This window comes from Carlito syrichta, unplaced genomic scaffold (genome assembly GCF_000164805.1).
Source record: "Carlito syrichta isolate Samal-C Ts95f unplaced genomic scaffold, Tarsius_syrichta-2.0.1 Scaffold304255, whole genome shotgun sequence".
Lineage (NCBI taxonomy): Eukaryota > Metazoa > Chordata > Mammalia > Primates > Tarsiidae > Carlito > Carlito syrichta.
The window spans coordinates 77,629-93,449 of record NW_007248351.1 but is presented as its reverse complement, the minus strand read 5'-3'; the positions used below and the strand labels follow the sequence as shown (position 1 = coordinate 93,449).

General features: G+C 41.1%; 1 protein-coding gene across 4 annotated transcripts in view; it reads right to left on the bottom strand.

The window, feature by feature from the left end:
- Positions 1-15,821, bottom strand: part of TXNDC11 (thioredoxin domain containing 11) — a 72,737-nt gene that overhangs the window by 50,256 nt on the left and 6,660 nt on the right. For 2 of the 4 annotated variants that reach the window (XM_021713126.1, XM_008059568.2), the window contains exons 2-4: positions 14,034-14,250; positions 9,865-9,962; positions 6,555-6,684 (exon numbers count right to left, since the gene is read on the bottom strand). Coding sequence is in view for 2 of the 4 variants with exons in the window: in XM_008059568.2 (XP_008057759.1) it covers positions 6,555-6,656 (102 nt within the window). In the remaining 2 variants the exon portion in view is untranslated. The remainder of the gene's footprint in view (positions 1-6,554; positions 6,685-9,864; positions 9,963-14,033; positions 14,251-15,821) is intronic. The other 2 variants (XM_021713125.1, XM_021713127.1) reach the window with 1 other exon arrangement.

The following is a 15,821-nucleotide window of genomic DNA, read 5'->3' as shown; positions in this document are numbered from 1 at the left end:
TCACCTCAGCCTCCCAAAGGCGCGGGATTACAGGCTGAGCCACCGAGCCCGGCAATAAATGTTTTTTTAGTTGAATAAATTCTAGAAATTCACAAAATTTGGAAAATATTTTGGCTGCAGATACAAGATAAGAGTTCTAAAAAATAATACTGTTGGTATTTGATGGGTAAATTACAAGGTTCAAGTTAAATGATGCTGCTGAGTGATTTAAAAAGAAAGCCTTGGGTTTTTTTACAAGTTAAGATCTCGTTTTGTCACCCAGGCTGGAATCCAGTGGTATGATCCAGTGGTTCACCACAGCCTTGGCCTGCCTTCTGCCTCAGCCTCTAGGGTAGCTGGGAATACAGGTGCATATCCCTAGCCTGGCTAATTTTTTTATTTTTTGTAGAGATGGGGTCTCCTTATGCTGCCCAGGCTCATGTCAAACTCCTGGCCTCAAACAATTCTCCCACCTCAGCTTCCAAATGTTGAGATTACACATTTGGCTAAGAAAGCATTATTGATGTAGAAGCTACCAATACCTAAGACAAATGATGCCTTAAAAATGCTGAAATTAAAAAAGCCATATAACTAATTACTTTGAAAATTAAATTACCGGAAAGTCTTGGTGGCTCAAGCCTATAATCCCAGCACTTTGGGAGGCCGAGGCAAGAGGATTGCCTGAGCTCGAGACCAACCTGGGCAACTTGGTGAGACCTCTTCTCTACAACAAATCAAAAAAATTTAGCCAGGCATGGTGACGTGTGCCTTTAGTTCCAGTTACGTGGAAGGCTGAGGCAGAAGGATCGCCTAAGCCTCGCAGGTTGAGACTGTGGTAGCCATAATCATGCCACTGCACTCCAGTCTGGGGGACAAAGTAAGACTCCAATTTTTAAAAAATGACATAAAATAGTCAAATATTTAAAGTTTTAACCTCAGACAGATGCTGAAATTTCAACTCAAGGATCTTAAACATTTCTCTGAGGAAGGAACATGGAAGTCAAGAAAGATTCTTGGGAGCCAGAAGGCCTGGGCTACAGTCCAGTATCTGCTTTGGTAAATTACAACCTCTTTGTTCCTTAGCTGCTGCTTTCTTTTTTTCTTTTCTTTCTTTTTTTTTTTTGAGTTGGAGTCTCACTCTGTTGCCCAGACTGGAGTGCAGTGGCATGCTCCTGGTCACCACAGCCTCGACCTGCTGGGCTCCAGCAATCCTTCTGCCTAAGCCTTCCAAGTAGCCAGAACTACAGGCACACGTCACCATGCTTGGCTGAATTTTTTTGATTTGTTGTAGAGAAGAAGTCTCACCAAGTTGCCCAGGCTGGTCTCGAGCTCAGGCAGTCCTCTTGCCTCGGCCTCCCAAAGTGCTGGGATTACAGGTTTGAGCCACCAAGCCCAGCTGTGTTCATTAGCTTAACCTGTTCAAAGGATCTACAGTTTCCATCTAGCTTACATAATTGTTGGGAACATCAAAAATAAAAGCACTTAGTAGGGCACAGTGGCTCACGCCTGTAATTCCAGCACTTTGGGAGGCTGAGGTGGGAAGATCACTTGAGCCTAGAAATTTGAGACCAGCCTGGGCAACATAGCAAGACTTGGTGACTAAAAAAATTACCAGGGTGTGGTGGCACCCACCTGTAATCCCAGTCAGTAGTTCTGGGCTCAGGAGGTCAAGGTGATAGTGAACCATGATCAAGCTACTGTACTCCAGCCTGGGCAACAGAGACCCCTGACCCCCACCCCCAAAAAAGAGAAAGAAAAGCGCTTGAAAACTGAAGGGCACTTAGCAATGAATAATTTACTCATTATTTCTTTGCAAACAATGACTAAATCATTTCAGAATTTATAAAGTTAAATACCTAACAATTCTCACCCTTTAATGTCTTTCAGTAATGTTTTAAGTAAGTTAAAGGCAAAACTGTTTTCCTAGAAATGGTTTCTGAGCTCAGAATCATATTTTACAAGCATAAAACTATGGTTAATGATTACCAATATAATTGGGGTGGGTTTGAGATACCTAAGTGAAATTTAAAAATTTCTACAGGTGGCCGGGCACGGTGGCTCAAGCCTATAATTCTAGCACTTTGGGAGGCCGAAGTGAGGGGATTACCTGAGCCCGCGGGTTCAAGACCAGCCTGGGCAACATGGTGAGACCAAGTCTCTACAATAAATCAAAAAATTAGCTGGGTGTGGTAGTGTGTACCTGTAGTTCCAGCTACTTGGAAGGCTGAGATGGAAGGATCGCCTGAGCTCAGCAGATCAAGGCTGTGGTGGCCAGGAGCATGCCACTGCACACCAGCCTAGATGGCAGAGTGAGACACCAACCCCCCAAAAAAATAAAATAAAATTTTTCTACTGGTTAAAAACTTCTACTCTTCTACGTAATTCAAAATCAAATCATCTAGAACAAGTATTTGAAAGGATTCCACTGTAAGAGTTACAAAAATTCAAACCAAGATACAATTACACCATTCCTTTTTATAACAGAATAAATACATATGAATAGTTGCATATGCAAGTAATAAAAGTTTATGTCAATAAAGAAAATTGCTTGTTTTAGAGTATCATCACTTCCCAAGTAACAAATGCTAACTGTATAATTTTATGATGGTCTAAACTGTTCACAAATGTCTAGATTAGAGACAAATTTATAATTAATCAATGTTTTTTCAAATATGAAGGGAAAATTATCATACACATTCCTAAAGGTATCACAAACACATGTACACACATAAGTCAAGAAAAAAAAATCTGTCATTATGACAAACCTCGTAAGTGCCACAAAACATTAATTATTTCCACCTAACTTTGATATACTTAAACACACTCAATACTGAAATCCATATTTATAAAAAATATAAATTAGGAGATATGGCTTTTGACCAAAACAAGTCTCCTTCATAGTAAGATTTCTTTTTTTTTTTGAGTTGGAGTCTCACTCTGTCACCCAGGTTGGAGTGCAGTGGCACATTCACAGCCACCCCAGTGTCGACCCGCTAGGCTTTGGTGATCTTTCCGCCTCAGTCTTGCAAATAGCCGGACCTAAAGGAACGTGCTACCGTGCCTGGCTAATTTTTGATTTATTATAGAGATGAGGTCTCACCAAGTTGCCAGGACTGATATCAAACCCACGGGCTCAGGCAATCCACTTGCCTTGGCCTTCCTAAGTGCTGGGATTACAGGCTGAGCCACCAAGCCCGGCCATAAGATTTCTTTAAATTAACAATTTTTTTTTTTTAATCGGAGTCTCACTCTGTCACCCAGGCTGGAGTGCAGAGGCACGCTCACAGTCACAGCAGCCTCAACCTGCTGGGTTCAGGCAATCCTTTCACCTCAGCCTTCCGAGAAGTTGGAAATACAGGTGTGTGCCATCACGCCCAGCCAACTTTTTGGCTTATTGGGAGAGATGAGATCTTGCCAAGTTGCCCGGGCAGGTCTCGAAGACCTGGGTTCAGATAATCCTGTCGCCTTTGCCTCCCAAAGTGCTGACATTACAGGTTTGAACTACTGCGCCTGGCCAGAAGAAATAATTTAAGTAAAAAAGTTGAGTATCAGGGTCAGCTCTACTAATGACAATATAACTCACTCCTAACTCTAGTCTCCCAGAGATAACATTCCAGAATTCTCTAGTCAAGGCACTGTTTAGCTTTTATCCTGTCTCTACTTCCACTACTGTAAGCAAATAAAACTTCCAACTAATTGACCAGCCCTTTGAGTGCCACATGAAAAAAGATGTGCAGGCCGGGCTCGGTGGCTCAGCTTGTAATCCCGCACTTTGGGAGGCCGAGGTGAGTGGATTGCCTGAGCCCGCGGGTTCGAGATCCCCTTGGGCAGCGAGACCTCATCTCTACAATAAATAAAAAAATTAGCTGGGCGTGGTAGCGTGCACCTGTAGTTCCAGCTACTTGGAAGGCTGAGGCGGAAAGATCACCGGAGCCCAGCAGGTCGAGACTGCAGTGGCCGGGAGCGGCTACTGTACTCCAGTCTGGGTGACAGAGTGAGACTCCAACTCAAAAAAAGAAAAAAGATATGTTTGTACTAACACCCTCATTTTAAGGCCTTAATTGGGGAAATTTTGAATCATTTAGAGCAACTGGGCGATATCGCCCCCTAAGGAATATTTGGTAATGACTAGAGATATTTTTGCTTCTTGTGACTGAGGGGAAGGACAGGTGCTACTGGCATCTAGTGGGTGAAGGCCAGGGATACAGCTGCATACCTTGCAATGCATAGAACAGCTCCCTACAACCCGGACTTATCTGACCCCAAATGTCAATTCTGCCAAGGTTGAGAAACCTGAATTTAGCAGAATATCCAAAAGCACTTTGTGCTCTAGCCAGGGCCTCCAAAAATTCACTGAATTTTTCTAACCATTTTACTGTCACAAAACCATGACAATGGTTTTATTTCCAGATCTAGAATTTTAACATTATCTTCGAGTGTTATGAAAATGACAGGCTGTACTATTTAATATGTTTCAAAAGATAAATGGTTTCACAAGTGCTATCCTGGGCTTGACTACCTAACTCTTTCACAACTAATATTGTCTCTTGCCAACCAGACAATTTCATCTCAGTGAAAAACCCAACAAAAGATGATACTATTATGATAAAACCTAGGGGTCTCATCTTGGTGGCATTCTTTTGGTGCTGGTTTTAAAGGCAGTCTAATTACTGTACATTATAAAGTGGTCTGTCAGAAAACCACGAGTAATGTCATCAGCTATCAGTGAATATGACGTGAGAGCTCCATGCCAAATACTTGCAGTGCAATCTCTGAAAGCACTGCTGAAAAGCAGATGCAAAGAATGCCACGGTTGAAGCTAAGAAATCATGCTTGCTGCCCAGTCATGCGTGTGTACTTGTCTCTCTCCTACAGATACAACTAGAGAGAACACTAGAAACGCTGAGGCAATCAATACAAAAGGATTCAAAAGATCTCTGATACAGATGTTCAAAAGCATTGCCTCAAAAATACTTTAACAGCCAAAAACTTATGAACCTTCTGTCTGCCTCTTTCCAGTCTCTACATTTCACTGAAGCCAAATGGCTTAGGAGGGATTACCTGAGCCAACTTGCTTAGAGATAAGAAATCTGAGTGAAACTCAAAATTAGAGACTTGCTAATGTCAGTGCCAAAATCCAGGTCTACAGAATCCTAGTTGAGTCGTCTTCTTCATTGCATGATTTCTGCTGAGAACTAAAGAAGAAAAACTGGCTCAAAACTCTCCCATTTTTCTCTTTATCAGAAGAGATTCAGCAAAAATTTAAATTAAAAAAAAAAAAAGGTATTAAATAGCCAGGTATAGTGACTCACACCTGTAATCCCAGCACTCTGGGAGGCAAGAGGATTGCCTGAGCACACGGGTTTGAGACCAGTCTGGGCAACTTGGCGAGATCTTGTCTCTAAGATAAATCAAAAAATTAGCTGAGCATTGTGGTGCATGCCTGTGGTTCCAGCTACTTGGAAGGCTAAGGCAGAAGGCTCACCTGAGCCCAGCAGGTTGAGGTTGTGGTGGCCATGAGCATGTCAGCGTACTCCAGCCTGGGTGACAGAGTGAGACTCTAACTTAAAAAAGGTATTAATCAAAACTGAGCACAGTATTCTACAAAAGTTCCAACAGAGCATAACTAAAGGATGACCTCTTGGCCTCTGCAGGTCATTTTTATCATCCCAATTACAAAACAAATATATTTATATAAGTAGAGAATTCCAGCAAATATTATATACATTTCAAATTCTCTCAATGCTAAATATCCAGGAACATTCACTCTGATGCATACCTAAGAAATGTAAGTAAAATAACTACACATTAACAATATAGTTTGAGAAATCTGCTAATAGTTAACACATAAATAAGTTTCCTAGCCTGACAGGAAAAAAGCTACAGATAATGTTTTTGGGGGAAAAATTCACAATCTATATAAAATATACATGGTGCAAAAGGCAAAAATAAAATTCAGCCATCACAATTCTTAATTGTCGGTAAGGTCTGGGTTTACATGGTTTTTATTACTATCAGGTATTTATGGTCTTGGTTTTGTTGTAACTACATATAAAAAATAATTTATCAGGGGTTGAAGGAAAGAAGTCATGTTAGGAAAGTTAGGAAGCTTTCTGAAAATAAGATTTTGAAACAGTTATGAACTTAATAAAATGGAAAGGAACATATTTCCAGTTAAGAAAAAAGCTAATTACAACTGACAAGAAAAACCAGGTTTCTTATAGTATGATGCTATAAAGTATCAAATAACATCAGAAATCTACAGCTGCATATATATATTGTAAGTTGATTCTCTTGTACTCAAAGTTAACTATGAGGCAATACTGAAACTTCTTACCCCAAAATAGACAAGATTTTGAAAGTATGCTATTCTCTTAAAGCTCAACTGGACAAGCCATCCTTATGATCAGTATCTGAAAAAGCATTTAACTGGGGCCTACTGCAATTTAATTGCCGCAATTCAGGAGGTATTAAAAAAAAAAAAAAAAAAGCAAAAAAACCTTTTAATACAAACAATCCAACACAACACAGTGAAAAGCCTTGGATAGGGAGAAGAATATAAGAAAGATAGGTACCTCATAGTTTGAGAGAAAATCTAGTAATTCGAACTGAGATGGGATGTAGAGAAGTGGTTTCATCACCCGGCGTACAAACTTCTCAATGTAAACAGCACTCATAGGGCCTTTGTATTCAATTGGTCCAAAACTAGTACCAAAAAAATAAAAAATAAAAAATACACCATGCATTAAACCGTTAATGTATAACTAAAATCATCAGTACTACAGATGAAAATGTCTTGCTTTAGGATCCTACTGGGTTGCCAGAAATAACCTGCTTTGCTCACAAGGTAACTGGAGGGCTAATGAAGAAGAGCATTTTAGGTGAGGGGAGGTACAAGTAGCCCTCACCCTCCAATGAGCTTAAATTGCAAATTCATTCCTGTCTCTGAAAAAAGTATTAACTCTCACAATATTTATTTATTTTAAAACAGAAAGACTGGCCTGGAAACTGACCACACGCTAAAGGATTCCAGGATTTTAACTACACAATTCAACATAGGTGGGCATACTTTCCTTCTGTAAGTCACTCTGAAATTGAAAACAAGTTGAGCAGTTGGTCCCTGGCTACCAAAAAGTAGCTGCCTCAGAAGAAGAAACAGGCCAAAATAAATAAACAAATAATAGTTATTAAGTATTCCCACAGGCACTTACACAAATGAACCTAAAACCTATTTAAAGCTTTTTCACAATAAAAAATTATGTGAGGGTATAAAGTCAATGACCTATATAAATAACCTGCCTTCCTTGCCTTCCCATTGTGCTTAGAGACCCAAAGAATTTGCTTCAGCACTGCTAAGCAACACCACCACCATTCAGTTACCCTCCTGAACTAATCAGAATTCTCACATAGCTCTCTTCAATCCTGAACACAACATACATTTCAAAATGTAATTGGATGGCAGGTGGTGGGGATGAGGGGAATCATGAAACTCAACACCTGCATAACCATTTATTCTCTCTAAACAGAACACATTAAGTTTACTGTTAAGAGCAAAATACAGCTGGGCGTGATGGCTCAGCCTGTAATCCAAGCACTTTGGGAGGCCGAGGCGAGTGGATTGCCTGAGCCCATGGGTTCAAGATCAGCCCAGGCAACCTGGCGAGACTATGTCTCTACAATAAAATAAAAAACAGCCAGGCGTGGGTAGCCTGCATCTGTAGTTGCAGCTACGCAGAAGGCTGAGGAGGAAAAATAGCTGGAGCCCAGAAGGTTGACGCTGGGATGGCCATAAGCAAGCATGCCATTGCACTCCAGCCTGGGTGAAGGAGTGAGACCCCAACTCAAAACAAAACAAAGCCGGGCCCGGTGGCTCAGCTTGTAATCCCACGCTTTGGGAGGTTGAGGTGAGTGGATTGCCTGAGCCTGCGGGTTCGAGACCCGCCTAGGCAACTTGGCGAAACCTCACCTCTACAATAAATAAAAAATCAGCCGGGAGTGGTAGCGCGTGCCTGTAATTCCGGCTACTCGGAAGGCTGAGGCGGAAGGATCGCTGGAGCCCAGCAGGTCGAGGCTGCGGTGGCCGGGAGCGGCCACTGCACTCTAGTCTGGGTGACAGAGTGAGACTCCGATTCAAAAAAACAATGCTTAGCATTGCTCTGGAGCCCTCTTAACCATCAGGAGCAAATCTCTGATCTCTGCTTTCAGAGTTTTACTTAACCCTATAGCTTCTGGATGTTTGTGCAGTATTGAAAAGACATGAGAAAAGAAATTAGAAACCTGGTTATAATCTGACGCTAAAACTAAAAACAAAGAAATGTATCTCTTTCTTCAGAATTAAAACTAAAATCTTAAATAAAACAGAAAACTTGATAATTTAAAAAAAAATGCTCACTGGGTGTAGTGATTCACACCTGTAAATCCCAGTACTTTGGAAGGCCAAGGCGGGAGAATCACTTGAGTCCAGGAGTTCGAAACCAGCCTAGGCAACAAGGCAAGCCCTCATCTCTATAAAAAATACCAAAATTAGCGGGGCATGGTGGCATGTGCCTATAGTCCTAGCTACATGGGAGGGTGAGGCAGAATGATCTCCTGAGCCCAGGATTTGGAGGCTGCAGTTATCCATAATCATGTCACTGCACTGCAGCCTGGGCAACAAAGTGAGACCCCTAACTCATAAAAATAAATAAATAGCCAGGCTCGGTGGCTCAGCCTGTAATCCCGTGCCTTTGGGAGGCTGAGGTGAGTGAATTGCCTGAGCCCGCGGGTTTGAGATCCGCCTGGGCAACTTGGCGAGACCTCATCTCTACAATAAATCAAAAAATTAGCCAGGCATGGTAGTGCACACCTGTAGTTCCAGCTACTTGGAAGACTGAGGCAGAAGAATCGCCGGAGTTCAGTAGGTCAAGGCTGCGGTGGCTGGAAGCGGCCACTGCACTCCAGTCTGGGTAACTGAGTGAGACTCCAACTCAAAATAAATAAATAAATAAATAATAATGATATGAAAAGATGCTCGCAGAAGGTTTTTTGTTTTTTTTTTCAAAGCAGTTTAGGAAAAAGCATTACTGCCTGATCCCATTTTTAGTTTTAAAAAACGGGGTGGTGGACTTTGGTGGCTAACATTTGTAATCCCAGCACTTTGGGAGGCCAAGAATGGAGGATAGTTTGAGGTCAGGAATTCAAGAGCAATCTGGGCAACATAGTGAGACACCATCAAGACAAAAATGTTGTTAAAAATTAGCCAGGCATGATGGTGCATGCCTATATAGTCCCAGCTACCGGGAAGCTGAGGCAAGAGGATGCCTTGAGCCCAGAAGTTCAAGGCTGCAGTAAGCTGGGACTGTGCTGCTATACTCCAGCCTGTGCAACACAGTAAAACTTTGTCTCTTTTTAAAAAAAGAAAAAACAGAAGAGGAAGGGTGGATGTGTATATACACAATAAGAAATAAATAAAAATAGAGTGATTATAGGTGGTGGATAAAATTATCCAGATCCAGCCCGCCTGGGCAACTTGGCAAGACCTCATCTCTACAGTTAAAAAAAAAAACAATTAGCCGGGCATGGTAGCGCACACTGTAGTTCCAGCTACTTGGAAGGCTAAGGCGGAAGGATCACCGGAGACCAGCAGGTCGAGGCTGCGGTGGCTGGGAGCGTGCTACTGCACTCCAGTCTGGGCGACAGAGACTCCAACTCAAAAAAAAAAAATATATATATATATGTATATATATATTATCCAGATCCCTTTTTATTCATTTATTTTTGCTTATCTGTATTTTCTCAGTATTATATAGTGAGTATCTAATACTTTTACTCAGACAAAAATACAACATTCATTTATAAATTGACAAACCCAACTGGAATTAAAAAGACCACTTAAAAAATTCTTACCTCCGATGATACAAATATATTACAGGAAAATAAAAGAAGTGTTTCTGTTTTCTGCATTTTCCCTGGTTCCACCAACAGTTAATCGCCACAAACAACACCTGCAGAGTCAAAAAAGGTTTTCAAATGACTATGTGTAACAACGGAAAAGTTACCAAGATTTAAAAGATGAAATTATAAAAATAGGAACTATTCCGCTCTTCAATGAAACAGAAAGCATGAAAAAAACTGTTCTTAACTTTCAAAGAAGGTCATCATTTACCACTAAAAGAAAAAAGAAAGACATACTCTTATCTACAGTGTCTAGCTAGGATTTGGAGTATGGCTCAAGAAAAAATTATTTGCTTTGAATTCTAAAGTGAATGAGTGCCAATGAGCGTTTTTTCTTTTATTTATTTATTTTTATTTTATTTTTTGTCAGTGAGTTTTTTCTAAGTATGATTATACAAAAACTTAGAAGAATATTTCTGAGAGTCAAAGTGAGCATCTGAAAATGAAAAAAAAGTTACTGCACATAAAACATTACAAATGTCAAAGGACTATTTTCAATGACTATTTTAAAGACTAATAAAGACAATAGATTACTAAGAGGTTGTACTGAATAGTAAAACTATAATTAGATACATACAGGCAGATGTTAAAATATTTAGGGAGAAGTGTCCCTATGTCTGCAATTTACTTTGAAATGTACCAAAAATACAGCCTAGGCAACATAGTGAGACCTTGTCTCTACAAAAATTCAAAAAACTGTTGAGCATGGTGGCATACATCTGTAGTCCCAGCTACTCAAGAGGCTGAGACAGAAGGATCACCTTAGCCTGAAAGGTGAAGGCTGCAGTGAACTGCAATCATGTCCCTGCACTCCAGCCTGTGTGACAGAGTGAGACCCTCAACAAAAAAGCAAAAAAAAAGGTACCAAAAATAGTAGACGGACTGGAGTAGAGCTTCTCAAACTGGGCGCTACGCCATTTTGGGCTGAATGATAGGGGTTTGTGGTTATGCCTGTTTTGTTAAGAGAGGCTGTTAAACTGGATGTAGGATAGTATAGGGTATTTAACAGCTTCCCTGACCTCTAACCGCTAGATACCAGTAGCACTGCCTCTCTCAAGCAGAAGTAACCAAAAATGTCTAGACGTGGTCAAATATCTTAGGAGAGGGGAGGAAGGAACTGCCTCTTAGTTGAGAACCTTTAGACTAGAAGGATGATGAGCTAGATGAACACATGATAAAATAAGTACAGTAAAATATTAAGAGGAGATTTTGGTGGTAGGTATATGTAAAATTCTTTTACCTTTGCTATGATTGAAAAAATGTAATGTTATTTTAGACAATGAAGACAGATTACAAATGAAAAGTCACCTTTACTCTGCACTAGACTGGAGTCCAGTCTCTTTCTCTCTCTCTCTCTCTTTCTTCTTCCCCCCAATTGAAAAAAAAAGAAAAGAAAAGTCACCTTTAAATACTTTAATCCTACTATAATATCATCATTGCTCAAGACTTAGTGGCAACTCTCTAGAGCTCCTTTTAGAGTCTGTTTATGAGGGGGAAAAAAGCAATAACATCTTCACTTAGGGCTGCCATCTCACTTTTCACTCAAAAATAGGGCACAATTTACCATGTTTACCAAGTTTATCAAGTATTACGGTTCAAAAGGTTTTTGCCCTTTTCCAAAAACAAGACCACTCCTTTTCCCTACTGAGAACATGGAACAATAAGCTCTCAATTTGGAAGGAGCTGAAAAAATTTTTTTTAAAAAACAGCATTGGTCACTGTGGACCCACTGCTTGTCATTGTGTGATGGCTAAAAGTACTTCGCCCCTCTAATCCTGAGGTTCTGTTTCAGAAAAACAGGACCAACAGCAGCAGCTTGCAGAGTCGTGGTGAAAATTAACACAGGGCCCGGCACACCAAAATGTCATTATTATTATACCAATGTTATCACTCACAAGGACATACTACTTAACAGTAAGATAACTAATTTACACTTAACTTAAAACAAAATCGAGTCCTCTCTTGTTTCCCACATGGGAGACGTGAACTCTGTTCTCTAAATTCAGAAGACTCAGGGAATGACTGACAAACCGGTGATGTCTTTTATGCTCACATACTGCTTGCCTTCCAGTGCTCCTTAGAGTTCCTGTTTCCTCCCTGGAAGTATCTGCCAGCTTGATTACTATTATCGATTTTTAGGGGGGTGGGGGGTGGGGTAAAGAGAAGACAGGGAATAGATAAGTTCCATGGTCCACAACTGGAACACAAAATGCACTTCCCCCCAACCCCCTCTCCGAATCAGTGTCATAAGGAATGGAGAGTTATATTTAACAGTACTTGGTAACACTTTCAGGAATATAATGGTTAAAAAGGTATACAGGCTTGAGCAGGAAGCCTAGCTACCACTTATAACATTGTTTCTAAGAAAAACAAACCCGAAAGTTCCAAATGAACTTCTGAAACTCAGCTGTCTACACTAGTTACCTCAGATCAGTGATTCTGAGCAGGAGGCTCTTAGAAATCTGTGGAAGCTCTTTCTTTGCTGCAATGACTGGAAGAAGCTACAGGGCATGCACAGGGTGGAGGCCCTGGTAGATACTCCTGGTAGACCCAAAAATGCTTTGCACAGGGAATAGTCACTCACATCATGTCAGAGCAGTTAGAAATGCCTGCCAAACACTGATGCTCAGGAAAAACTTATTGTCCAAACACAGAACCTAACTCCATTTTACATGTGAATCCAAAGTGCAGTTTTTCACTGAATTTCTCAGGGATGAAGCTTCTGTGTAAAAGTGAGAGCAGAAAGTACTTTGTGTGGTTAAGGGATTTACCATTCAGGAGACTCAATCACTAAGAGCAATGTCCTGTGTGACAGGAATCACCAACGCATCACACCTTCATCAGTCTGCACCTGTAGCTATCCCATTCACAGTGGTTCTACATAAGGTACAGGACTTGTTTTGCCCGTGCATTTACATACTAAAATTATAAATTACTTTCCTTCCCCCTTACTTTTATGTTCCAATTAGTACATTAGATCATTTAAAAATATATGTATAGAGAAGTTTCATCATCTATGAATTTTCAGGATAGAAAAAGGGTCAAACAATACTTACTTTATAAAGGGCAGCTGGAATACAGTGAGCAGAAAACCACTGCCATACAGATAGATAACTTATTTGCCTATATATCCCTCTCACCTAGTCCAAAGGTGGCACTCATTAAATATCTGCTGAATATAGTTCTGGTTCATATATTAAAAAGGTGACCCTTATTACACTAAAATCATACCATATGAGGGAGACTCGCAAAAAAACCAGAATTTATTTATAAAATATTGTGCATTTATTCTTACATTTTTAAACTTCAGTCACCTTCAAAGTACTTTGTGTTTGATGCAATACACCTATCAAGACACTTTTTCCACTGCTCAAAACAGTTTTTGAACTCATCAATACGGATGTCATTTAATGCTTCTGCCATTTTTTGTTTCACCTCTTTCCACATCAGCAAAATGTTTCCCCTTGAGGACTTTTTTCATTGGGAAAACAAAAAGTCACTCAGGGCAAGAGGGAAGGTGGGGAATGGGGATCATCCTGGTTTTGGTCAAAAGCTGCTGAACACTCAGTGTGGTGTAGGCAGGTACACTGTCATGGTGGAAGAACCAGTCACCTGTTTGCTACAACTTGGGACACTTTCTCCGTAAGTTATGACGCAAACTTCTCTAAACATCTAGATAAAAACTATGGTTGACCATTTGATCCAGAAGAACAAATTCCAAGTGTACTACAAGGGGACTGCCCTCCAAGAGATAATTCTGGGATTTTTTTTAATCCCTCCTCATATATAAATTTCTCCTGCATAAAATGCCTATCAAATATCAGGTGAATATGCAAGAACTAGGATGTTAAGTCCCTCTACCTCTTTCAACACTGAAACCGAACAGTACAGCACCCTGGGACAAGCACTGGCCTGAGTCCCGAGATACAGAATCTGCTCCCACTCTTGCTTCTTACTACAACCATCACAGCTGGAAAGTTCTTCTGCTGCTTAATAGAAGGCTTTGTAATTTCCAATGTAATTCTGGCAAAATCTGATAGTTGGGCAAGGTGTCTCTATGGGGACATCCTGCCCTACACACAGGACAGTCACTGGAGTCTTAGGCTGAATGTCAGCCTTACCTGGTCTGAAAGGTGACTTGCTGCTTGCTCAATTTCTGCCCTGGCAGCAATAGACTGTCCACACCACGGGGCATAGAAGAATAGCAGTACCACCTCTGAGTCCCGACGAACGTGCTCTGCATAGTCTAGCTGCCCCTGGAAGAGGTCAAGGACTGGTGACCTCGAAGAGAAAAAGTTGACAGGCGGCTTTGCTGGTATTATCACATCTTTTGCTCGACTAAAAAAGAGCAAACACAAACAAGATTGTTTAGTTTATCTTCTTCTAGCAATAGCTCTGTGACGAGGAGAACAAAGTTTAAAAGAGAAGTTCTCTTCTGAATGAGTAAATGGAGTCCCAAAATCACTGTCCTGGAGTCAAGGCAACATCTGGCTGAGCAAATACAAGATGTGAAAAATACACCGGAAAGCATTCCCAGAGATTCTGCCCCCAGCAGGTGTGGGCTGGGAGGGCAGTGGAGAACAGAGAAGGATGTCTTTGGATCACCCATATTCTCACCTCACACACACCAAAGACTTCAACCTACACCTTAGCACTCCACAGGAGCCACTGATCTCCAGGGTTTTGGAGCCACCACCACAGGCTCATAAGTATGGGAGGGGAACACGCACATCACCACTATAGTAAGATTGCCATGGGAGATGCTTACAATCCACTCTAGGTGTTAAGAAAACACTAATTATTGTCTTATAAAAAATTATTGTTTTGCCGGGCTCGGTGGCTCAGCCTGTAATACCGCGCCTTTGGGAGGCTGAGGTGAATGGATTGCCTGAGCCCATGGGTTCGAGACCCGCCTGGGCAACTTGGTGAGACCTCATCTCTACAATAAATCAAAAATGAACCGGGCATGATAGCGCGCGCCTATAGTTCCAGCTACTTGGAAGACTGAGGCGGAAGGATCGCCGGAGCCCAGCAGGTAGAGGCTGCGGTGGCTGGGAGCGGCCACTGCACTCCCGGCCACTGCACTCCAGTCTGGGAGACAGAGTGAGATTCCAACTCAAAAAAAAAAAAAAAATTATTGTTTTATAAAAACACTAAGATTATTAGTTGGAGTTGGCCTGTACTTATCCAGGGTATTCAAGTAAAAGTAACGAACAATAATATACATTTATCCTAATACATATCACAATCCTAAGGGTTATAAAGATAAATAACAAAGCAACAGCCTATTTAACTGGAAAACAGGCTGTCTGAACATATGAGATTCCCAGAAGGGAGAGCTCAGGAGGAGAAAGAAACAACACTGAGCAAGTGGTCAGAAGTCATGGAGTTGCCTCTACTTTCCCCATCTCACCGAGTTAAAGAGACCTAGTAAACACCTCAGCTGCCCACATATCTGCACTAATGTAGCACCACCATAACAGTTTTGCTAAGAAACAAATAGAAAATATTAACACATTCATGATTAGCAAATTTGTCACTTTTCTAATACTGAGTGTGGGTGAAAAAAAAATTTTTTTTTTTGAGTTGGAGTCTCACTCCATGGCCCAGACTGGAGTGCAATGCATAAAGGGGTAAATATTACCGATTGGTTCCTAAGAAAAAGGGAAAGGGGGTGGCTACATTGAGGGGGATTTGTGGGCAGGGGGGGTGTTTACTAGGCCTCTTTAACTCGGTGAGATGGGGAAAGTAAAGGCAACTCCATGACTTCGGACCACTTGCCCAGTGTGGTTACTTTCCCCCCCGGAGCTCTCCCTTCTGGGAATCTCATATGTTCAGACAGCCTGTTTTCCAGTTAAATAGGCTGTTGCTTTGTTATTTATCTTTATAACCCTTAGGATTGTGATATG